Below are 22,943 nucleotides of genomic sequence, written 5' to 3'. Positions count from 1 at the left end.
ACAAATACGGACTTATTGACTCGCCCTCGTATGTCACTGAATCTAGCGTAGTATGATTTTCGTAGGTTCTACGAAAAAGTCATAAATATGGCCACGGCGAATAGCTAAGTCGAAAATTCGTAATGCGTAGAGTTTCAAAGAATTTGTCTGACGTGTTTTGGTTGTCGGAGAAAAGTTTCAAACTAAAATTCAGTTGATTGAGTACTGTTACTTTGCCAATTTTTTTAAAATGCAGCAAACTAGTAGAATGTGAGTCATCAATATTCACAATACTTGGCAGCACTCTTTCTGGTTCACATTGATTCAGTGATAGCAGATTTCTCGTAGTCGTAGGGTTGTATACGTAACTTTACTACGACGCGCTTAGTGATAAGGTTGCAAACAGTTTGCGCTCGATTCACGGTTGCCTGATTACATACGTACATATATGTGTATATATGCATATTCGGAGCTTTGTTTTGAGATAAGATAAGAGGAGCAACAAAAAACAAATAAAAAACAGACAAACAGCTTTGAGGTAGTCCCACTCACCTTAGGCAGAGATTCAAGTACTATGTTCATAATGGCAGCATCACCGTACTGCCTATACACCTGCGCCTTACACTTCATGCTGAGGGCCTCCGCTTTGCCCACCACTTCAATAGCAAGAGCCTCAGCTGTACCAATTTTGCGTATCTTCTCGGCCTCAGCGCGGGCAGCTTCGATTGTTTGGCATCTTTAAAATAAAGAAAATAAAATCGGTTAGCGATTTTCATTCAAAGCAAAACGTTTCCGTCTACTCACTGTTTGCCCTGTGCTATAGTTTGTACACGATGTGCCTCCGCTTCGGCTGGCAGTTTCACGGTAGCCATCAGTTCGCGTTCCTTGCGTTGCACTTCCTGTGCTTCGATTTCGATTTGTTTACGTCGTTCGACAACTTCGATTTGTATCTCCTCATTACGTATTCTTTGGCGTATCTTCGCTGCTTGCAATTCATAAGCCAATTGCGATTCGGCCTTCGCTGTGTTGATCTCCTGATCAAAGTTTGCTTTCTGCAACTTATACATACGCGAATTGTCCTCGATCTTAGTATCCGTGGAGTATTTTACATCCATGGCGCTTTTTTCACATTCAGCTTCGCGTATGCCGGCGTCACGATTGGCCTCAGCCACGCCCGCATCGGCGTCTCGCTTAACGCTCGCCGTTTGCGCTTTGCCCAGCGAGGCCAAATATTGCACGTCATCGTAGACGTCCTTGATGGTGAATGAGAGTATTTCAATGCCCATGCGGCCGACATCAGGTGCGGCCACCTCTCGCACCAGCGCTGCGAATTGGTCGCGATCTTTGTACACCTCTTCGACTGTAAGAGTTCCTGTAATTGTACAAGAAAATATATGGTAACTACAGATGTTTGGCAAATTTAAAAGTTCTAGATTATATGAACTTATTGCTAGATTATCCAAGCATATCAGCAAAATATTAATCTTATGTTTAGATGGAACTCCAAAGTTTTTTTAATACAGGGAGTTGATAGTTTCATACATTAATTAATTTTCATTTTTTTGTTTTTTCCTTGTTCACTCCTCTCGAGAGCATAGGGCTGCGACAAGACTTGTCTTGCGTTGGTTTCGTTAATCTATTTGATTTCTGACAGGGTAGGTGATTAGCCTGCCGCTACCTATTTTAAATAGTGGGAATGCCCACCTGTCGTTGCTTAGGAATAACACCTTCTTACTGCTTAGAGCGCCATCTGTGTTTCACATTTTTCTGCCAGAAGGATCGCACAGATGGTTGAGCACTTTGAGTTTTTGGGTTCGACGAATGAGTTATTGACGTGATAACGTCTTATAATTCGATTTAACAGGCTGCACGCACGAAAAAATGTGTCGTTACCTTGCTCATTAGTGTTACCTTGATCATTGCCGTTACCTTGCTCATATGTCGTTACCTTGCTCATTGCCATTACCTTGAATGAACTGCAAGCGAAAGCGCGGAACGAACGACAAAGCAAACAAAGCAAACGAACGGCAACGTTCAACATCTTGCTCTCTCCTACTTAAGTGAGCGTATATGTGTATGTATATGCGCATATGTACATATATAAATTCACGTATTTGTATTTGCATATGCCTTCTTATTGATTATTATTAAGTTGATTTACTTGAAGAATTTAAAATAAAACCAAGTTTGTTAATAATACCTGTTGTTTTAATGTTATTATTATTTTTTGACGTGATTATATTATGTTATGATATGTTATGTTATGTTATGTTATGTTATGATATGTTATGTTATGTTATGTTATGTTATGTTATATTATGTTATGTTATGTTATGTTATGTTATGTTATGTTATGTTATGTCATGTTATGTTATGTTATGTTATGTTATGTTATGTTATGCTATGTTATGTTATGTTATGTTATGTTATGTTATGTTATGTTATGTTATGTTATGTTATGTTATGTTATGTTATGTTGTGTTATGTTATGTTATGTTATGTTATGTTATGTTATGTTATGTTATGTTATGTTGTGTTAAAGTATATTATGTTATGTTAATGTTAACTCATTCTCTATATCCATACAAAATATCTATCAAACAAATAAAATTAAAATTTTCTTTTGAAAAATGCAACCATTCAATTAGTATTTTCTTATGACGTTATCACGTTAAACTATCGTCAGAAAACCGACTTTACAGACAACCTCTGTTTTTTATTTAGAAACAGGGAAAGTAGATAAATTTGGAAAAGTGCGAGGACCGTGCTTAAGGGGACAGATACCTGTAAACGGCCATATTTCCCCTGATTTTCATTAAAATTATTTAAAATGAAGAAGTCAATATATTTTTTTCAAAATTGGCATACAGTTTATTTGTACATTAAAATAATATAAAATTTTTATTTTTATTTTAATCATTTAAAATAGCGGATGTAGACTCAATTCTTCCAGGAAGGTCGCAGCGGGGCTTCTCAATCGGCGCGCATTGTAGCATCGGCGTCAGTGACTTAAATGCAAAAAACCAAAAATTTTTTTGTTTATTAATGTCATAATTTCTATATGAAGTAAAACAAAGTGAAAAAAAAATTCGCGGAATAAAATGCTTCAAAACAAAATGAATTTTGGGGCGAATTTTCCTACTATTTTTGCTTCGAAAGAATTATTTTTTCGATAAATTTTCGAAAAATTGTAATTCACATAGAAAGTAAAATCATAAAACAGATGCGTGCAAAATTTCAGGGAGATCGGTCAATAACTTTTCGAGTTATCGTGTACGCCAATTCGAAAAATATAGTTTTGAGAAAAACGCGTCTAAAGTTTGAATACATAACTATACTTGTACCTCTCCCAGCACTCGAACGCAAAGAATAGAGTCGTCACGGTTGACGATCTGTAATATAAGAAATACTTTAAATTACGTTCTCAATTTTTTTTGACATATTCTTAAAGGATTATACAAGGTGGCGCAAAAGTAACCTTGCGATGTTTTTTGGCTGTAATTAAAAAAAAATATTAAAAACTTTGATTCTTCTTCTGGATTATTTTTATTTGGTCTTTTAATTTTTTTTTACATCAAGTCGAGAATATGATGTCATGTAAATGGCCGCCGCCACAGTTGATTGCCATTTGAGCCCTTTTTATGGCATTTTCCATCACTTTGGCCAAAACTTCCGGCGATAGGTCCTCACATTCTTGACGAATATTGTCTTTAAGAGCTGCAAGAGTCTGAGGCTTGTTGACATAAACCCGCGACTTCAAAAAGCCCCACAAAAAGAAGTCTGGAGCAGTCAAATCAGGCGATCTTGCTGGCCAGTGCAAATCGCCAAAACGGAAGCTTAGGCACCCGGGAAATGCATCCTTCAGCATATCGGTTGTGGCACGTGCAGTGTGTGCCGTTGCACCGTCCTGTTGGAGCCACATGTTTTCCAATCCCAATTCATCAAATTGCGGCGAAAAGAACTCGGCGATCATTGCTCTGTAGCGCTCACCATTCACAGTAACCGTTCGGCCCGCGACGACTTCGAAGAAAAAAGGTCCGATGACTCCTCAAGCGAAAACAGCACACCATACAGTGACTTTGAGCGGGTGTAATAGCTCTTCGTGGCTTACACGCGGATTTCCAGTGCCCCAGAAGCCTAAATTTTGCTTATTTACGCACCCGCTAAGATAGAAATGGGCCTCACCACTCATGATTATTTTTGATGAAAAATCATCTTCCTCTTGGTGGTGATTAAGGATGGCTTGAGCGTATGTTAGACGCGATTGGCGGTCAGCAGCTAACAGCTGATGCACCGTCTGGACTTTGTACGGAAACATATTCAAATCTTGTACCAAAATTCGCTGTAAAGACCGTCGACTGATACCCATTTGCGTGGCACGTCGTCTGGTCGATGTCGACGGCGCTTCCATGACAGCAATACAGCAGCAATATTCTCTGCAGAACGGCTACTCCGGGGTCTGCCACGCCTGGCAGCATCTCGTGTTGTGTCAGTCTCTTCGAGGCGAGCGGCTAAACGTCGCAGTGTTTCACCAGTAGGCGTTGGACGGCGAGGAAATCTGCGACGAAATTCACGTTGTGCCAAAGTCACCGACCGATTATTGGTCAAATAAATAGTCAGTAATATTCCGCGTTCTGGAGCAGTGTAGCGTAACATTGTTTATTAACGTGAATTTCGTATGCGTTTACTACACAAATGTTAAAACAGAACTGACATTAGGGGCCAATCGCAAAATGCATAGCATTTTCTGATAGGAGGATTACTTTAGCGCCACCTGTTATTAACATTTTATGAAAAAAAAAAATTTTTTTTTCGAAATTTTACAGGTATCTATCCCCTTAACGTATTAATTTACATGCATACCAAAAAATAAATAAATACCACAAACAATTTTTTTTGTTTAACATAAACTAAAAATGCCCATTAAATTATAATGATACATTTAACGTGGTTGTTCGTCTGGGTTCTAAGTATAACATTTTGATTTGACTTAGGATATGTTAATACATTTCTATGGTTTGCTCAAGGCGCCGACGTGAACTTTTCATTATGCGATGCGTGTTGAAATATTATTTTCAGCAAATAAAATGAGTTATAAAAACATGGTTGGTGGCCCCCTTACGGCTTTGTAGACAATTATTACGACTGTCAATCGGAAGAATGAAATTACTTGTTGGTGAAGAGGAAGAGTAGGCAAAAGCAATAGAAACTACCAAACACAAGACATTATACTCACACATACATGCTTTCTTGCAGCCAACGTGTTAAGTTAGCTGGCTCCAGTGCAAGGTGTACGTGAGCTCAGACACAACAACACTGAATCTTTTTCTTTTGCTAAGTTCGTCGCATTGCCCCTTAAATTTCAATCATTGGTTGTGCTTTATAAAGCCCAATAATTTGAGAATATGAGTACTTGCTGAGTAAAGGTCTGCTAGGCATTCGAAAATATAATTCTGTCGATGCGGGACAGCGGTAGAGGTACTGTATACAACTTTCCCCCTCCTCCTCGCCTCTGCAGCAGCGAGAGTAATAATTGAACGCGAAGCCCAGATACTTCAAGCTGCCTATAACCGCGTTTATCCATCAGATATTGTCTTGTCACTATGCCGACCGTCAAGTTGGAGGGAGAACGATCAAGCTGTATTAGCGGCTAGATCATATTTTCATCGGGTTGGAGCCAAATTTGCCTTTTTATCCGACAAGTAGATGTCATAGCTCACCATAATTTTAACGGAGTTCGCCATAAATAATTTCGACCTTCTCCTTTTCAGAAATTTCATTGTGACCAAGCAGCTATATGGTACAATACTTGTGCTGCATTGCGAAACCTGCTTATGCGCGACTCTTCAACTTTCGATGGCTATCTGATGATACCTGATTGTAGAGATTTAATTGCAGCTTCGCTCGGTCGGTCAGTAGCGGTAGAGGTTATGTCATAAGCGTGCCCTACTTTATTGCTGAATCTTATTCCTTACACGAAATTCAGAAAATCTCGTATATGCTTCCACGCCCACAGTCAAAACGAATAATATTCACGCCGCCGAGTTTATGGTATGTATACTGTATTTAGTGGGATCAACTCGGTCTGATATATGATGAATAATAAGAGCCGAGTCAAACTATCACAGGGGAGGTATCGTAATATTATGCGATACTTCGATTGATTCGCATTGATTTTTCAGTGGCTCGCTGTACTTATTTCAATATAAATCGAAAAGTTAATGGAATCCCGCTATGAAACTTCCATGGATTACTGGGTATAGTCTCATCTATTAATGAATAAGATAAGAAAAAATCTGAGAGAGGGTATTTTTTACAAATGAAACAATATAATTTCTTTCCAAAATTTTTTTACAAGTAATTTTCTTCCTAAAAAATTAAAAAATAAAAATGTTAAAAAGAACCGAAGATATTTGACTTTAAAAACTCGATAGCAAAATTTAAAATTTTTTTTTAATATTTCTTTTTTATTACAATCAAGCCATGCCAAATAAACCAATTTTCAGAAAAATTCCAAACCATGTTCAAAATACTTGGATCACTTTACATTGAATTGGCCATGAGAACTTAATGAATTCTTGCGCCATTACACTTGCGCTGCAAGTAAAATAAAATGTGCGAAATATATCAAATTGATCGTAATTCATCAAACCACAATTTTGGCTTGACGAACTCAAAAATTTAGTACTTATATTATTATATATATTTGCAAAATTAGTGAAAAATAAGTTTCACCCAAACTGCTTTCAGCAATTTTACTCAATAATATGTGAAAATGCCTATGCGACTGTATTTATAAACGCAAGATTTGTTTCCGGACGGCGGAAAATACCACTTAATCTTAAATGACCATCGTATTAAATGGTTCAGCATTCAGACCAGTTCAAACGGCTGAAGAACAGTAGTGAACTTCAACAATCAAATAGAGTCGGAATCAGCACATAAACAGTTCGGCGACGTCCCCTAGAAGCCGGTCTAGTTATCAGTCGTCTCGCCAAACAGCCATTTTAAGAGTTCAAATGCAGCATAAGCGTCTCCAATGGGCTAAATTACAAAAAATAAAATGGACTAAAGAATATTGGAGAAACGTCAACTTTTCGGACAAATCCAAAATTAAAATTTTTTGGCTTAGAAGAGATGTCGTACATTCGCAGAAGATCAGGTGAATGTGTCAGATGTACCGCTAGGTAGGGGCAAGATGGATGATTTGGGCGTGGTTTACCTATCATACAGTAATGTGTAGAAAATCAAGCTTTCTTCAATTGTGGATACTTTTTCTTATATGGGCGGCGTCATTTTACACGATGATTCTGCACCATGCCATCGCACCGAATCGCTCAGAAATATTTTCTTCTATTACACGATGTATTCTAAAAAATATTATTTCACTGCTTTTTTTTTACCTAAAAAAATATTTAGCAGTAAGTATTTTAACAAAGAAAAGACCACTTACTTTATCAGAGCTTGATGAAATAACACTGAAGGGGCACTAAAATTACATCAAGAAATGTTAAGACACGTAAAGCTACTTTTGGGTTGCAGATTATCGATCTGTGTTCCGCTTTCTTGGATGAGGTAATTTTCTCACAATATCGCGCCTTTAAGTTTACACCGTCTCTTAATGCATTATTTTTCAATGGAAAAAGTCACAGTTTGAAAATGTGACGTTTTCTATGGCAATCAATTAATTTTTTCTCAATTTTAGGCACTTTTTGACTCATTTCGACAAAATTTTTGTATGTAATTTTTTTTTTTAGTCATTGCACAATTTCGAATTCATATTTCTATTTTCTTTTTTATCTTACAATTGTATTATATCTTCGAATGTCACTATGGCTTGATGACTGTATACTTCACTTTCTACTATTGTTATTCCCATACTAATATTTTTTAACACGTTGGCTGCCAAAGCCTTTTTAGAATTTTGATCGTTCAGTAGCAGTGTCATTTAACAATTTTGGTCACCTGAGGCCAACAACTTATTTATGTTCTTTTTTGTTTCTTAGTGCCTAAAAATAAGTTTTGACTACTCGCGACTTTATTTTGGTCGCTAATTTTGTAGTTGTAATGGTTTTTTTGTGTCGCACATTTTCGACATGGCCTGGGAGATCATAAAACATGTTGTGGGGCCACGTCGCACGAAAATGTGCGACAGTAATTTTTTGTAGTTTTTGAGTTGTATTTGATATTTTTGGTTTATTTTACTTAGTTTTCCACCAGGAAGCGAAGGCAACGAGCTTTTGAAAAACCTCTTGCTGTTATTGATTACAACAAAGCCAAATGAGGTGTTGATATATCCGATCAAATGACCGCCTACGCCACCACTCTCAGAAGAGGTGTTAAGTGGTACCGCAAAGTGGCTTTTGAACTGTTACTAGGAATGTCTGTCGTAAATGCCTTTATAATATATAAAAAGGCTACAAACAAACAAATTTCAATAACCAAGTTCCGGCAGGAGACTTCAAATGCTTTGTTGGACTTCATGTCTCCAGAACCCATAACAAAAGGAAAACATTTTATAGAAAAAAGAAATGACGACAACGGAAAAACAATAAGGCGTGCTTGTGTATTGTGTTATGCCATGTCAAAAAAATCTGCTGATAGAGTAACAGCCAGAAAGAGCTTGAAAAGGACCACCACCTACTGCCCAATAAACCGCAACTATGTGTAGAATTTTTTCCTAAATATTCCCACCAGAAAAATTAATTTTTGCACTGATCTCCATTAAAAAATTGAATTTTTAATTTTAAGTTTATTGTTTTTCTACTGATTTCCATTTGAATTTACATACATATATATTTTTATATTTGTTTTGTTCATAAATGAATTAATTTTTAAAAGAATTAATAAAAAGACAAATTTTAATTTAGAACTTTTTTATTATCCAAAAAAATACCATTAAAAATACACAACGGCCATGGGAAATACACCAAAATGTTCACCACAGGCCAGAGAATCCAAATTCTTGTAAAATTCCGTATTAAAGTGTGACGTGGCCTAAGGGTAACATTTACGTGTCGCACGCAAATGTGCGACGTGGCCTCAGGGTAACATTTAGGTGTCGCATGAAAACGTGCGACGTGGCAGCCAACGTGTTAATTGGCTGGAATAAACTTTTCTTGTTTTCACTTATTTACTCGTACGAGTGCTCAAAAGAAAAAATATTACTTTCTTTATATTTCAAATTATTCAAATGTAATCGAATTAGTTGCTTTGAGTGTACATTAGGGTGGTCAAAAACAAAAATCTACTAAAAAAAGCATCCTTTCCATGGGACTTCAATGGTAATTTTAAAAGCGTAAAAAACAATAATTACCTACAAAATAATAATAAAATAAATAATAAAAAAAGAGGTTGTCTGTAAAGTCGGTTTACTGACGATAGTTTAACGTGACAACGTCATAAGAAAATACTGATGGAATGGTTGCATTTTTCAAAAGAAAATTTTAATTTTATTTGTTTGATAGATATTTTGTATGGATTTAGAGAAGGAGGTAAATGGAATCGCAATGGAATAGGTCAAGTTACATTTACACAAACGTGAAAAATGACGAAACATTTATCAAATTCATGAAAGATATCTTCAATTTCGATTGTGCATCAGACGTTAATAAGTCAACAACACTAAGAGGCAACATCATCGACTTGCCTTTTTCAAGACACATTACACTCGAAACAGTCCCTTTCATTTCCTACTTTTCCTATCATCGTCCTATTCTCAACAGAGAAATGGTTCATTACCATGCACGCAGGAAGAAGGCGTATGCAAATACTAATATGTGGATTTATATATGTACATATGCGCATATATATACATACATACATGCTCAGTCAAGTAGGAGAGAGCCAGATGTCGAACGTTGCCGAATGCGGGGGCCGACTGTGCCTATTTGTCGTTCGTTCCGCGCTTTCGCTTGCAGTTCAAGCAAGGTAACGGCGATTGAGCAAGGTAATGGCGATTGAGCAAGATAACGACACATTTTTTCCTGCGTGCAGCCGGCTAAATCGAATTATAAGACGTTATCACGTCAATAAATAATAATATAATATATAATAAAACTATATAATTATAAAAATTATAGGTACATACTTTTTTTTAGAGATTAACATCAAGATACAAACGTTTTATCTTGGGCCAACCTAGTATACTGGTACGTGCACACACTTTTACATATGTATGTATACTGGTGCATGCATATTATATTATATAAGCTGGAGTTCTTTAACAAAAGCAAAAGTATTTCCCTTGCCTAAAGAAAGTCTTCCAGAATATTCATTGGCTCTAAATAACTAACTTAATGAAATAATACCTTTTACTAGTACATATGTACGCATATATGTATATGCATATGAGTGCACACACATGGCAACAAAGTACTGACAGTTCGACTTGTTCTCTAATTGACGACCACTGGATCGGCGTTCTTGCATTCGTGATGCGCTCACCACACCTTTGCATTCAGATCAAATGCTCGTATTTGAATAAATTGACGATTAAGTTGTTTTTGTTCGCTTTGAAAAGGTTTTGTCACTACATTAAATTACATGTATGTAGCTGCAGTTTGGTTCGCAGCATCGTTCGTTGTGTAATGGTGCGTGTGAGCATGGGAGATGGTTTAAGAACATAGCGGCTCGGAGACGTTAAATGTAACGGCTTGCACTTTGAATGGCGAGTGAACCTTTTTGTGAATGAGAATCTCGGGTTATGGCTGCTAGAATTTGTGAATGATTGTTTATAAAATTATATTGCACTTTCATGGCTCATAAATAGTTTTGCTTAAATCTAACGGACATGCAGGTCCGTTATTCGAGAAAAACACATTTTCTTTTTAAAGCTGCATTTGTATATAAATACTGCTAGGCACAAGTTAGGCCCGCATACTCAATTGGATATTTAACGTGTCAACATTATTTCGAAATTTCAACAGAGAAAATATATTTTGTGTTAGCAATGAAATGGATCAGCCTGTTGGCAGCAATTTCTAGTAAGTATTTTTGGTGTGCAGTAAAGATTTGTGTTAACCGTCATATATTTTGCAGCAACTGTGTGGTCAGGTGCCAGAGCATCATTGATGAAATGTACGTGTGAGCCTGGTGCGCCAGGTCCTATGGGGCCACCAGGACCAAGAGGAGATCCCGGTTATGGTCCATCGCCGTACTATCCTCCAGCACGCGGTCCACCTGGTCCTCCAGGACCTCCTGGTATCTGCGGCTGTCCTTGGTATCCGCCGTACTTTGGTGGAGGTGGCGGTGGTGGTGGCGGCGGAGGAGGAGGAGGAGGCGGCGGCGGAGGTGGTGGAGGAGGATTTTTTAATGGGACCAATGGAGGTGGCGGCGGAGGAGGCGGTGGAGGTTAATATAATAATATTATATAATTTCATAATCTTGCGAGAGGTGCTGGTGTAAAAAAACGACCTCTGAAATGTTTTTTTACCAGGTGGCGGCGGTGGAGCTTTCCGTATTTTGCGTGGAGATTTACCAGGTGTGCAGGGTTTATCGGCAGAAAATCTGATCGTACTGACCTCACCGAACAGCGGCCAGTTTAATCCGAACACACTTGCGAGTATCTTGTCGACCACTGCCAGACCGGTTTCCACGAGCTTGAATAGCGTTCAATATCCACCAAACACTTTGATTGTGGTTGGTGCAAATGGTGAACTTATTCCGGTCAATAGCGTACGTGGCGGTATAAATGTATCACCAACGCCCAGTAGAGTGCCATTTGGCAGTTTTAATACTGCTCTCCAACATACAACTACAGAGTCGTTGCCATTGAGTGGGCTATTTGCACGTCCTATTAATCTAGGAACCACCGATTTTGACCAATATCGCCGTCAAGTGCTACTCGGCGAGGCTAAGCGTAATGAATCTGCCCAAACGTCTACAATAAGTGCGGACACCGAATTGAATGCTACTGGTGAAGCGATCAATGCAAACGACGAGAGATTTCAGTATCAAGAAAATTCCCAACTTTATACGAACCAAGCTGAAGACAGCGTGGAAGAGTTCCAGCGAGCGGTGGAAGAACTTCGTCAAAGGTTCGCGCATTTGAATAAGGCCGCGAACGGACAAGGTCAAGACCAGAAAATTGCAATAATATTGTAATTAGTAAAAAAGATATTCTTTGAATTTTGTACAGTTTGTGAATATATAAATTAATTATGGCAGTGAAAAGGTCTACATTATTTATGAATAATAAACATTTAGGTTTGAGTTCGATTTGAAAGTGAGTGACGACGATCCCTTTCCTTGAGAACCTGCGGCCTGCTCCTGAAAAGATGTGCTTCGCCTCAACTCAGCGAGCACTGGGCTAGTGCGCAAACGTGCGCACGAATTCCTTCTGGCCACGGGTAGATCGGGGTAGGTCAAGGGAACTTCTGAGGCTAACAAAGCCGCAGCTCTCAAATTTGTTATGTATAGGGTTTTTTTATAGGTGCGCTTCAACTTTTTTCCGATAGGGAGGTCGAACGACGCAATATTTTTTATTTTTCGCTTGTCATTTGTAAACTTCATTAGTATACATTTCATCATGGAACGCTACACACTTGAGCAACGATTACAAATCGTGCAAATTTTTTCTGAAAATAATCGTTCTGTTGCTGCTACTTTAAGAGCATTACGGCCATTTTACGGTCCATTTAACAAGCCGTCCCGTTTTGGGGTTATGTGAGGTCATTGGTCTACAGTAACAAGCCGGCGACGATTTGTGAGCTCAGAGCCAATATTGAACGCGAAATTGCTGGAATTTCGGCCGATTTATGCAAAAGAGTGGTCGAAAATTGGGTTCAACGATTGGACTTCGTAAAAAGTGCACGCGGTGGTCATGCAAAAGAAATCGAATTTCATACTTAAATGTATATGTTCAAACTCGATAATAAAAAAAAATTAGTTAAAAAAGTCAAACCGTTTGTGTTTTATTCAAGAAAGTTCAAAAGTTGAAGCGCTCTTACTGAAAAACCCTATATACCAAAAGAAAACAGGCTGATTCCAAAATTAAAAAAGCTTGAAAATTTCAGTTTTACAAATGTTTGAATCAAATTGAAGTTTGTTAGATATCAAACTGAGATTTATAAATTTCCGAAAGTTTGCAGAAACTTTGTTTTGCCTCTTTGAACATTTGTTTGCTGTTGTAACAGTATCTCCCCATACATTTTTGGGAGTGCTGCCGAAGTGTCTGTTCTTGCCTGAGTTTAACGCTTTCGTCCCGAGTACCACCGCACACGGAAAACTGTCAATGACCCTAGCATGGTATAAAATTACAGGGGAGGATAGCCCTGAACTAAAATAAATAAATGTAGCTGAAGTGAAAGTTTAACAACTGAGCTTTTCCCTTTTTCGAAGACTTGGTTCAGACTCGTATCATGCATCCTACATCTTGCATTTGATTTGGAAATGTAACCTTTAATATAACAGCTCAGTAACTGGTTTAGCATTTAGAAACAAATACCAATCAAAATTTGCGTAAAGCGCGGTTCATTTACGACCCACACTGTGATTGAAGACATAATCGACGCAAGCAAAACCCGCTTCTATGAGCATTTGGAATGTAGTTATGAGCGCTGGAAAAGGGATACATAGAAAGTCGAATATAAAGGGTTTTCCAATAACAGGTTTTATTTTGCACAGCCCGCTATATCGGTTAGTGTTACTTTTGAAGCTGTCATTTTTTGATATTTGACAAGTAGAAACTACGCCATTAATAAAAATGGAACGATACACGCTTAAACAACGCATCGAACTTATTAAAATTCACTATATAAATGGTGAAAATTTGCCAGAGACGGCTCGTAAAACTCGAACATTTTTGGGTCATCGTAAAGCACCTTGTCGGACCGCAATACAGAAATTGGTGAAAAAATCCGGCTGTTGGGACAAGTTAGTCATATGGAGTCATAAAACCCGTGAACGTCGCTCAAGAGCAGCCGAAAATATTGCTGTTGTAGCCGAAAGTGTTGAAGAAAACCCAGGTTTGTCCATTCCTCGTCGTTCTTTGGAATTAGGCATTCCGCAAACGTCATTACTCCGTATTTTACATAAAGATTTGTGTCTTAAGGCTTATAAAGTCCAGTTAACACAAGAACTCAAGCCCGCCGATCATCAACAACGTCGTGTCTTTGCTGATTGGGTCGTTGAAATGCATGAAAATTATCCGGAATTCCATCGAAAAATCATTTTGAGTGATGAGGGCCATTTCCACGTCGGTGGCTTCGTCAACAAGCAAAATTGTGGGATATGGGGCTCAGAAAATCCAAGAGTTATTGTTGAAAAACCTCTCTATTCTCAACGTGTGACTGTTTGGTGCGGTTTATGGTGAGACGGAGTCATTGCTTCATTACTTTTTCGAAAATGAAGCTGGAGCAACAGTTACGGTGAATGGATTTGCGTTATCGAGAGATGATTAATGATTTTTTATAGCCGGAATTGGATGGTATTGATCTAGACAACGTTTATTTTCAACAAAACGGCGCTACGTGCCACACAAGCAACGAAACCATTGATCTTTTACGGGAATAACACCTCTTATTGGAAAATCCTTATAAGCCTACACGTCGAAACCATCGCAAATAGAAAGCGGATAATCGATGCTGAGGTTCGACATGCTGGCGTACAGGAAAAGTAACCCCGAGAATTACATTCAAAAAGTGCCGGTCTGGCATTCCTCAAGTAGCACTAAAGCACCGTTTTGATACCATTATGAGACCTCCAACAGGAAAATATCTACAGCCAGCCAGAGCTGTTGATATAATGGAAGAGATTGATTGGATTTAGGTTTGTGCACTGCCCCAGGCTGTCGAAGAAAGGAGCGCCCAGTGACCTTAGTCGTCTAGCTGCCAAACCCGAACGTTTACAGAGAAAATGCTCTACAGTCTCTTTTTCTGAAAGGTCCCCACAGCTTCTTCAATTGGGGTTAAATGGTAGCACTAGCTTTTTCGCGTGTGTACTGATCGTCCAGTGACCGGTAAACACAGCTACGAGTTTGGAAATTGAATGGCGAGGAGTTCAAAGGACTTTCTGAGCCTTTCGTAATCGTATTGGGGCCAAAGGGTTTTCGAAATAACACATGAAGAAATGGAGGTGCAGTCAAGTATACAATTTCCCTAAATACCTCCGAATCGCGGATTGTAGATGGGGAGACCAGACGAAATGCAAAATTAGCAGAAGGTTATAGCCCACCTACAACCTCAAGCAATCGTCGACATTGATAAACATGAAACGACGGTCTATCGGAGAACAAGCAGCCAAAATGGACATCCCTCACAACACATACTGTCACAGTTGCAAACAACAGGATAAAAAGGAAACAATCTTCCATTTCCTCTGTGAACACCCTGTCCTATGGGAGGACAGAGGTTCCTGAACCGCACAGACCGCACTTTAACAGGAAATTAAAATTAAATATATTAAAATTATTTCCAAATATTCATAAGCAAAATACAGAATAAATTAATGCAGAATACAGAGCAATTGCAGATTTTTCGGACATTAAAACTTACCAATAACTAAAAAGTGAATTAGGTGAGTATCTTTTTCCCAACATATCTCGAATAGTCTTTATCTATACGAGGGACGTTTGAAAAGTCCCTACAAAAATACAAATTACTTAATTGTTTGGGGAAACCTTTTCTTATTTTTCGAAATAGTCTCCTTTGGGGCTTATAGAATTTGTCCGAGACTGTTCTTGTCAATTGATCCCTTCCGAATAATAGGATGTGTCCAAGTCTGAAAAATAGCCATTCGTTTCTGCAATCAACTTCTCGTTTGAATAAAATCTTTTTTTTCTGTCAGCCATTTTTTCAACCTGGGGAACAAATAGTAGTCCGACGTATCCGAGGGATCCAAGTTCAAGCCAGTTACAACCCTATTTCCATTTATTTTGCGACCATGACGGCGGCCGCCGTAGGCGAATGGGTTGGTGCGCGATTACCATTCGGAATGCACAGAGAGAACGTCGGTTCGAATCTCGGTGAAACCCAAATTAATAAAAACATTTTTCTAATAGCGGTCGCCCCTCGGCAGGCAAAGGCAAACCTCCAAGTGTATTTCTGCCATGAAAAAGCTCCTCACAAAATTATCTGCCGTTCGGAGTCGGCTTGAAACTGTAGGTCCCTCCATTTGTGGAACAACATCAAGACGCACACCACAAATAGGAGGAGGAGCTCGGCCAAACACCTAACTGAAGTGTACGCGCCAATTATTTATTTTTTTTTTTTTAACTGCTGAGGCGTGAGCTGATGCGTTGCGGTGATGAAAAAGGAAATTTACTCGACGTTCTCGATTCAAACGAATGCCAAACACAAAGAAATACACCGATTTGGTTGGAGCTTGGACGGTGTTCTTCCAAACGAAGCTAAACTAACTAAACATAACCTCGATACGTGCCAGTACTGCCATCTCTGTGACTTTGCACAGACTTTTCAAACGATCCTCGTACTTCATTTATCGGCATGTGTGGAATTTCGCGTTATTGTCTGCCTTATTTTGTTGCAAATAGTATAAATCGACGACATAGTAAGATTTTCAAATGTCAAATATCATCTTTGCTGAATAAAAGTATTTTGAGTAATACCACCAGACAAAACGGAATTGATGCTATTCACCAGAAAATACAAGCCTCCACCTTTTAAGCTTCCTAGACTTAACAACCAGTGTCTTACTTTTTCATCGGAAGTCAAGTATCTTGGTGTAATACTTGACGTCTAGCTCCACTGGAAGCTGCACATAGAAAATCGAGTTAAGAAGGCCAATATAGTCTTCTACGCCTGTAAATCTATGTTCGGCAAAAAATGGGGTCTCGAGCCACGTGTCGTACTTTGGATGTACAACTTAGTGGTTCTGCCAATTTTGACATACGGTTACCTAGTTTGGTGGGTAGCTCTTCAGAAGGGCTACAATACCACTAAATTAGAGAGAGTGCAGAGAACTGCGTGTGTGGGCATCACTGGTGCCTGTAGAACGTGTCCCACCGCTGCGCTCAACGTTATTATCCACTTCATTCCTGTGGATCTGCAGGTTAAATCCATTGCTGCTCAGAGTGCTATTAGGCTGAAGGAGATTGGCCTTTGGAGACAACTTCCTGTAGGACATAGTAGCATCTTGAAGCAGATCTCTCCTTCCTTCTCTGATATTCGCACCGACCTCTCCATCCGCAAACTGCGCTTTGAGGGTTGTGCTAGGGCTATCTTTTCGAGCAGGCAAGACTGGAAAGAGGGGAGAGTCGGTGCGGATATAGATGCCTCTGTTTTCACTGACGGATCCAAAATGGAGTCTGGAGTGGGAGCGGGGGTCTACTCTAAATCAATCAGCATTTCGGTTTCCTTTAAACTGCCGGGGACAAACAGCGTCTTTCAAGCAGAGGTCTTCGCGATCCTGCAGGCATGCAAAATGCTTCGGGGTCGCTGTTGGGAGGGAGACATTAATATTTTTTCCGATAGCCAAGCTGCAATCAAGGCACTGTCGTCGCCGTATTGCAGCTCACTTCTCGTGAACTCCTGTAAGGAGGAACTCAAACGTCTCGAACATGCAAGAAACATTTCTCTCATCTGGGTTCCTGGGCACCAGAACATAGAGGGAAATGAAATTGCCAGAACCGGTTCCAGCTACCCTCTTCTCAGACATCGGTATCCCCTTGGCCGTCGTTAAAGGGGAACTACACAATTTCTTTCTAGAAAAAGCGGAAGACAGATGGAGGTCTGTCTCATCGTGTGCTATTTCAAAAGCACTATGGCCTCAATACGATAGAAACAGAACGCTTAAGGTGATGGGAATCGCCCGCCATTCAATTTCCAAACTCATTGCGGTGATCACTGGTCACTGGGTGATCGGCACTCATGCGGAGAAGCTTGGAATTCCGTATAACCCTTATTGCAGAAGCTGTGGGGATCCTGCAGAGAAAGAGACTGTGGAACACTTTCTCTGCAAATGTCCGGCTCTGGCGGCTAGGCGCTTGAGATTCCTTAGCGTGCCCTTTGGGGTTGACTTGATGAACTTCTCCAGCCTAGATCCCTTTTCTCTCCTCCGCTACATCAACAGCACTGGATGGCTGTAGACGGTTTTCTCTCCTCCCTAAATCCTTTCACAGGTAGTGGTCCACATTATGGTATCAAAAAGGCACGTAAGTGCTACTTGTAGTGTACCTGGGGTACTCTTGCCATCCTACCTACCTAAGCACCGCACTGAGTTATTTGATACCAAAGCAGGTTTCCGACAGCGTGACTCTCTCTTGTGTCAAGTCTTCAATTTGATTTTGGAAAATATAGTTTGGGATGCAGAACTAAGTCGCTCAGTCGACACATTTTATAATATATTATATAATATATTATATAAGATAGTATTCTGGGTCTGTTGCTGTTTATTCTGTTTATAAATGACATTGGTTCTTGCCTTTCGTTCGCCAACTTTCTATTATACGCTGAAGATCTGAGGATTTATAAAGTCGTTACGAGTACCGCAGCTATGATGAAACTCCAACCCGAACTAGATAAATTATATTCTTCGTGCTAAGATCGCATTTTTCTTTAAATATTAAAAAGTGCGTCCATGTTTCAATTTCAAAATCATGCAGTTTATTAAAAACCCAGCGCAACTTCTATGTAGGAATCTTGCAACCCCTTCAAGAATTTTGAGCATCTTGGCATTAGTTTTCGTATCATACTAATTTTTTCGGATGGATTATTTTTTAAAAATAATTAATTAAGGTTCATGGATTATTTCATTAAAGTTATTGTTTTAAATAAAGTTTTAAATAAAACTCATAGTTATTTATTGAACTAAGTCATTTATAGGACATTCAATTAATTTTGAAAATGGTCTAAGTCCAGTAGAGTTTTAAAAACAACATTTGCGTATGAAATTCATACAAAATTTCATATTGACAATAAACTACCATTAACCAAGTCTAAGAAAATTGTAAATTAAAATGTCGCATAATATATAAATATTTTTTAACTCGTTCAAACGCAATTTATTGAATATCTCGATACAAGAAATATGTGACTTAGACCATTTTCATAATTATGGGCACATAGGTACATATATGCAAATAAATAAATAATATCATCGGCCTTAACGACCGCGACGTTAGTGCCGCCTTTTCTAAAACAGATAAAGAAACGAACCAAACGGATCTGAAAGTGAACGAGGATAGGGGGTTGGGGTAGTCAGTATTAAAAAAAATTGGGATTTTTTTTACATTTAATTAAAGTATAGTATCTTAAAATTATTGTGTGAAAATGTGAAGTGAATCCGACAAATACTTTTTGAGTTATTCAACAATTAACAAACGGCGCTCAGGCGCTGGTGATCACTGTAACTTTAAAACCGAAAAACATAAAAAATTTGATCGAAGGATTTTTTTTCCAACAGTGTACAGCAAAATAAAACACCACCTCAATACGAAACCGATGAAGAAGAGCTAGATCGAGAGACCGACTGGATCTTAAAAAAGCGTCCATCTAAAAAACGAAAAGCTGTCAATTCACCTGAACAAATAGGCTCAAATTCAAATTTGAATACAGTAATAGCCAACAATAAAACACCACAAGATGATAAAAAAGCCCCACATCCGCCACCAATTATGGTAACAGCTGAATGTGAGTACCAAAAACTGTTCAACATTGTAAAAAACGGGTCTAGCAATGCGTTCTCTATTAAACTTCTCAACAATAAGATCTATAAAATAAATACATTTGATCCAGATGATTATAGAAAGACTACAAAGTCGCTATCAACAAAAACAACAATAAAAGTTATAGCAAAAAATCTTCATCATTCGTGCGATCCTACTGATATCATACAAGATCTTAAAAACAAGGCCTAAAAATCACTAATGCAGTTAACAAGCTAAAATGGAAAACAAAGGAGCCACTAGATATGTTTCTACTCACATTCGAATCAATTGAAGATATTAAAAAGATATTTGAAATAAAAACAATCTTACATGCGGTTGTCAAAATTGAAGCGATTAAACAAACAACATTAATTCCTCAATGTAAGTCATGTCAGTCCTACGGACACACTCAAAATTATTGCGGCAAGCAGCCCCGCTGTGTCAAATGTGCGCAGAAGCACAAAACAATCGACTGCACAAAATCAAAGGAGCAGCTGCCAAAATGCTGCAACTGTGGAGAAGCACACCCTGCTAGCTACAGAGGCTGCGTAGTAGCCAAAGAACTACAAAAAATTCGCGACAAAAAAATCGGACAGCGGAAAAATAACACTGAGGCTGAAAGCCAAACTAAAGGAAGAGAGAAAAATAAAAATGAAGCTAGTACAAAATCAATATCGCATAAACCAATACCAATTCCAGCCCCAAGCAATCTACCAACCTATTCACAAGTGGCAAAAACTAACGAAAATCTCACTACACATGAAGAAAATATACTTTCAAAAATATTGCAAAAACTAACAGAACAACAAGAATTTAACAAATCACTGGAGCAAAGGTTGCAAAATCTTGAATTTAAAATTTATCGGTCAATTACACATGCCTAATTTTTTAAAAATAATGTTATGGAACGCGAACGGTCTCCCAAAGCACCAGCATGAATTGGAAATGATTCTCAATTCAGAAAAAATCGACATTTGCTTAATTGCTGAGACGCATTTCACTAATCAAACAAGATCAAAAACTTTGAAACTTACCACACTATTCACCCAAGCAACAGTGCACGAGGCGGAAGTGCCGTAATTATTAGAAGCAATATTAAACACTACGAACAAGAAAAAGTCAGCACCAATGAATTCCAAGCCACCACCATCACAATTAATGCTGGAGGTGATCTAGCATTGACAGCTGTTTATAGTCCTCCAAGGCACCAAACCAAATACGATCAATATGTCCATCTTATTGAGCGTCATAAAACAAAATTCATTATGGGCGGTGATTTTAATACTAAACATATCCATTGGGGATCTAGGCTAACAACCACTAAAGGAAGGGAGCTCTTCAAAGCGCTTCAACAAACAAACTGCATGGATGCCAACGTATTGGCCATCTGATCCACAAAAAAATCAGGACCTTATCGATTTCTTCATCACCAGAAAAGTCTCCAGTGCATATCTTAATATTGAAAATGGGCTAGACATGAGTTCAGATCACTCGCCAATCTATTTAACTCTCAGCGAAACGGTAGTGTTGCGTGATCCAGTTCTCAAATTAACTAGTCAATTTACCGACTGGGATTATTTCCGCAAAATGTTAGAAGAATCTGAAGACAATACGTTTCCAGTGGAATCAACAACAAAGATAGATGACGAAGTTTTAAAACTGACGAGAGAAATACAACACTCTGCTTGGTCGAGCACACCTCCTTTAATGAAAATTTCCGCTGGCCACAAATACACAAAAGATATAAAAGAAATGGTGCTAAAGAAGCGAAAAATGCGGCGTAGGTGGCATCAAACAAGATCACCTGTTGATAAAGTAGCTTTGAACAAAGCAGCGAAAGATCTCAGTCATAAAGTTAAAGAATATAAAAATCAATCATTTACAAACTACGCACAGCAATTAAATAATAAAAGAGACACAAACTACTCACTATGGAAATGCACCAAAAAGCTTAAACAGCCAGCTAACCATAATCCACCAATCAAAGTAGACAATAATGGATGGGCGAAAACCAACATAGAAAAAGCAAACATATTTTCAGATTATCTAGCAAAAATCTTTACACCCAATAGCGACACATCACCAATACTAAATAATGATGGCATAGCCAATGATAATTATGGCGATATACCCATAACTGAAGATAAGATGTGCGCCGAGATACAAAAGTTGAAGTCGAAGAAATCTCCAGGTTTTGATTTAATAACTGCCGAAGTCCTCAAACAAGTTCCACGAAACATCATTACTAAGCTAACAAACATAATGAATGCTTGCTTTAAGCTGCAATACTTTCCAATCTATTGGAAAATAGCTGATGTCATCATGATTCTAAAACCAGGAAAGCCCCCAAACGATGTAGCATCATATCGACCAATTTCACTGTTGCCCATCTTGTCAAAACTGTTGGAAAAATGTTTGATAAAGCGCCTGAGCAATATCATAGAAAATAAACAAATAATACCAACACACCAATTTCGATTTCGCGCGCGCCACTCAACTATTGACCAAATTCACAGAATTATTCGTATCATCGAAAACACATTTGAAGAAAAAAAATGTGTGTTCGGCTGTATTTCTCGATGTCTCTAAAGCTTTCGATAAAGTATGTCATGCTGGCCTGCTGTGGAAAATAAAGAATTTACTGCCAACAAAATGTTTTAATATCTTAAAAACCTACTTGTCTGAGCGCTATTTTCGCGTCAGATACGAAGATGAGTTCTCTGAACTGAAAGAGATTAAAGCTGGTGTGCCGCAAGGAAGTGTGCTTGGTCCCCTTCTCTACCTACTTTTTACTCACGACCTGCCAAACAGCAGAAATTGCTTTACAGCAACATTTGCTGATGACACTGCAATACTAACCGTCGGAAAGACAGAAATAGAGTCTACAACACAACTGCAGCTTGCTATCAATAAAATATACAATTGGACAGATAAATGACACATTAAACTGAACGAAACAAAGTCTGTACACATCAACTTTACAAACAAAAAGATCAACTACCTGCCAATATACATAAACAGCATTAAAGTACCATACTCTATTACAGCAAAGTATCTAGGTATGACGCTCGATACGAAACTTAGGTGGAGTGCGCACGTGAAAAAGAAAAGGGAAGAACTGGACCTAAAATTCCAAAATATGCATTGGCTAATGGGTAAGCAATCAGCGTTATCCGCACACAATAAAATACTGCTTTACAAACAAATTCTCAAACCTATCTGGACCCATGGGATTCAGCTATGGGGATGCACCAGCTATAGCAATACAGCGCATATACAAAGATTTCAGACTAAGGCACTCAAGCATGCAGTTTGCGCTCCATGGTATATTAGGACGCAAGATCTAGAACGTCACCTC

General features: G+C 38.5%; 1 protein-coding gene across 3 annotated transcripts in view; it reads right to left on the bottom strand.

Moving 5' to 3' along the window:
• LOC129239077 (flotillin-2) overlaps window positions 1-22,943 on the bottom strand; it is a 122,698-nt gene that overhangs the window by 5,928 nt on the left and 93,827 nt on the right. For all 3 annotated transcript variants that reach the window (XM_054874362.1, XM_054874361.1, XM_054874363.1), the window contains 2 exons: window positions 784-1,351; window positions 532-715 (listed from right to left, as the gene is read on the bottom strand). In XM_054874362.1, coding sequence (XP_054730337.1) covers window positions 532-715; window positions 784-1,351 — 752 coding nt within the window. The remainder of the gene's footprint in view (window positions 1-531; window positions 716-783; window positions 1,352-22,943) is intronic.

This window comes from Anastrepha obliqua, chromosome 2 (assembly GCF_027943255.1).
Source record: "Anastrepha obliqua isolate idAnaObli1 chromosome 2, idAnaObli1_1.0, whole genome shotgun sequence".
In the NCBI taxonomy this organism is placed as follows: Eukaryota; Metazoa; Arthropoda; class Insecta; order Diptera; family Tephritidae; genus Anastrepha; species Anastrepha obliqua.
This window is presented reverse-complemented; position numbering and strand designations above follow the sequence as displayed.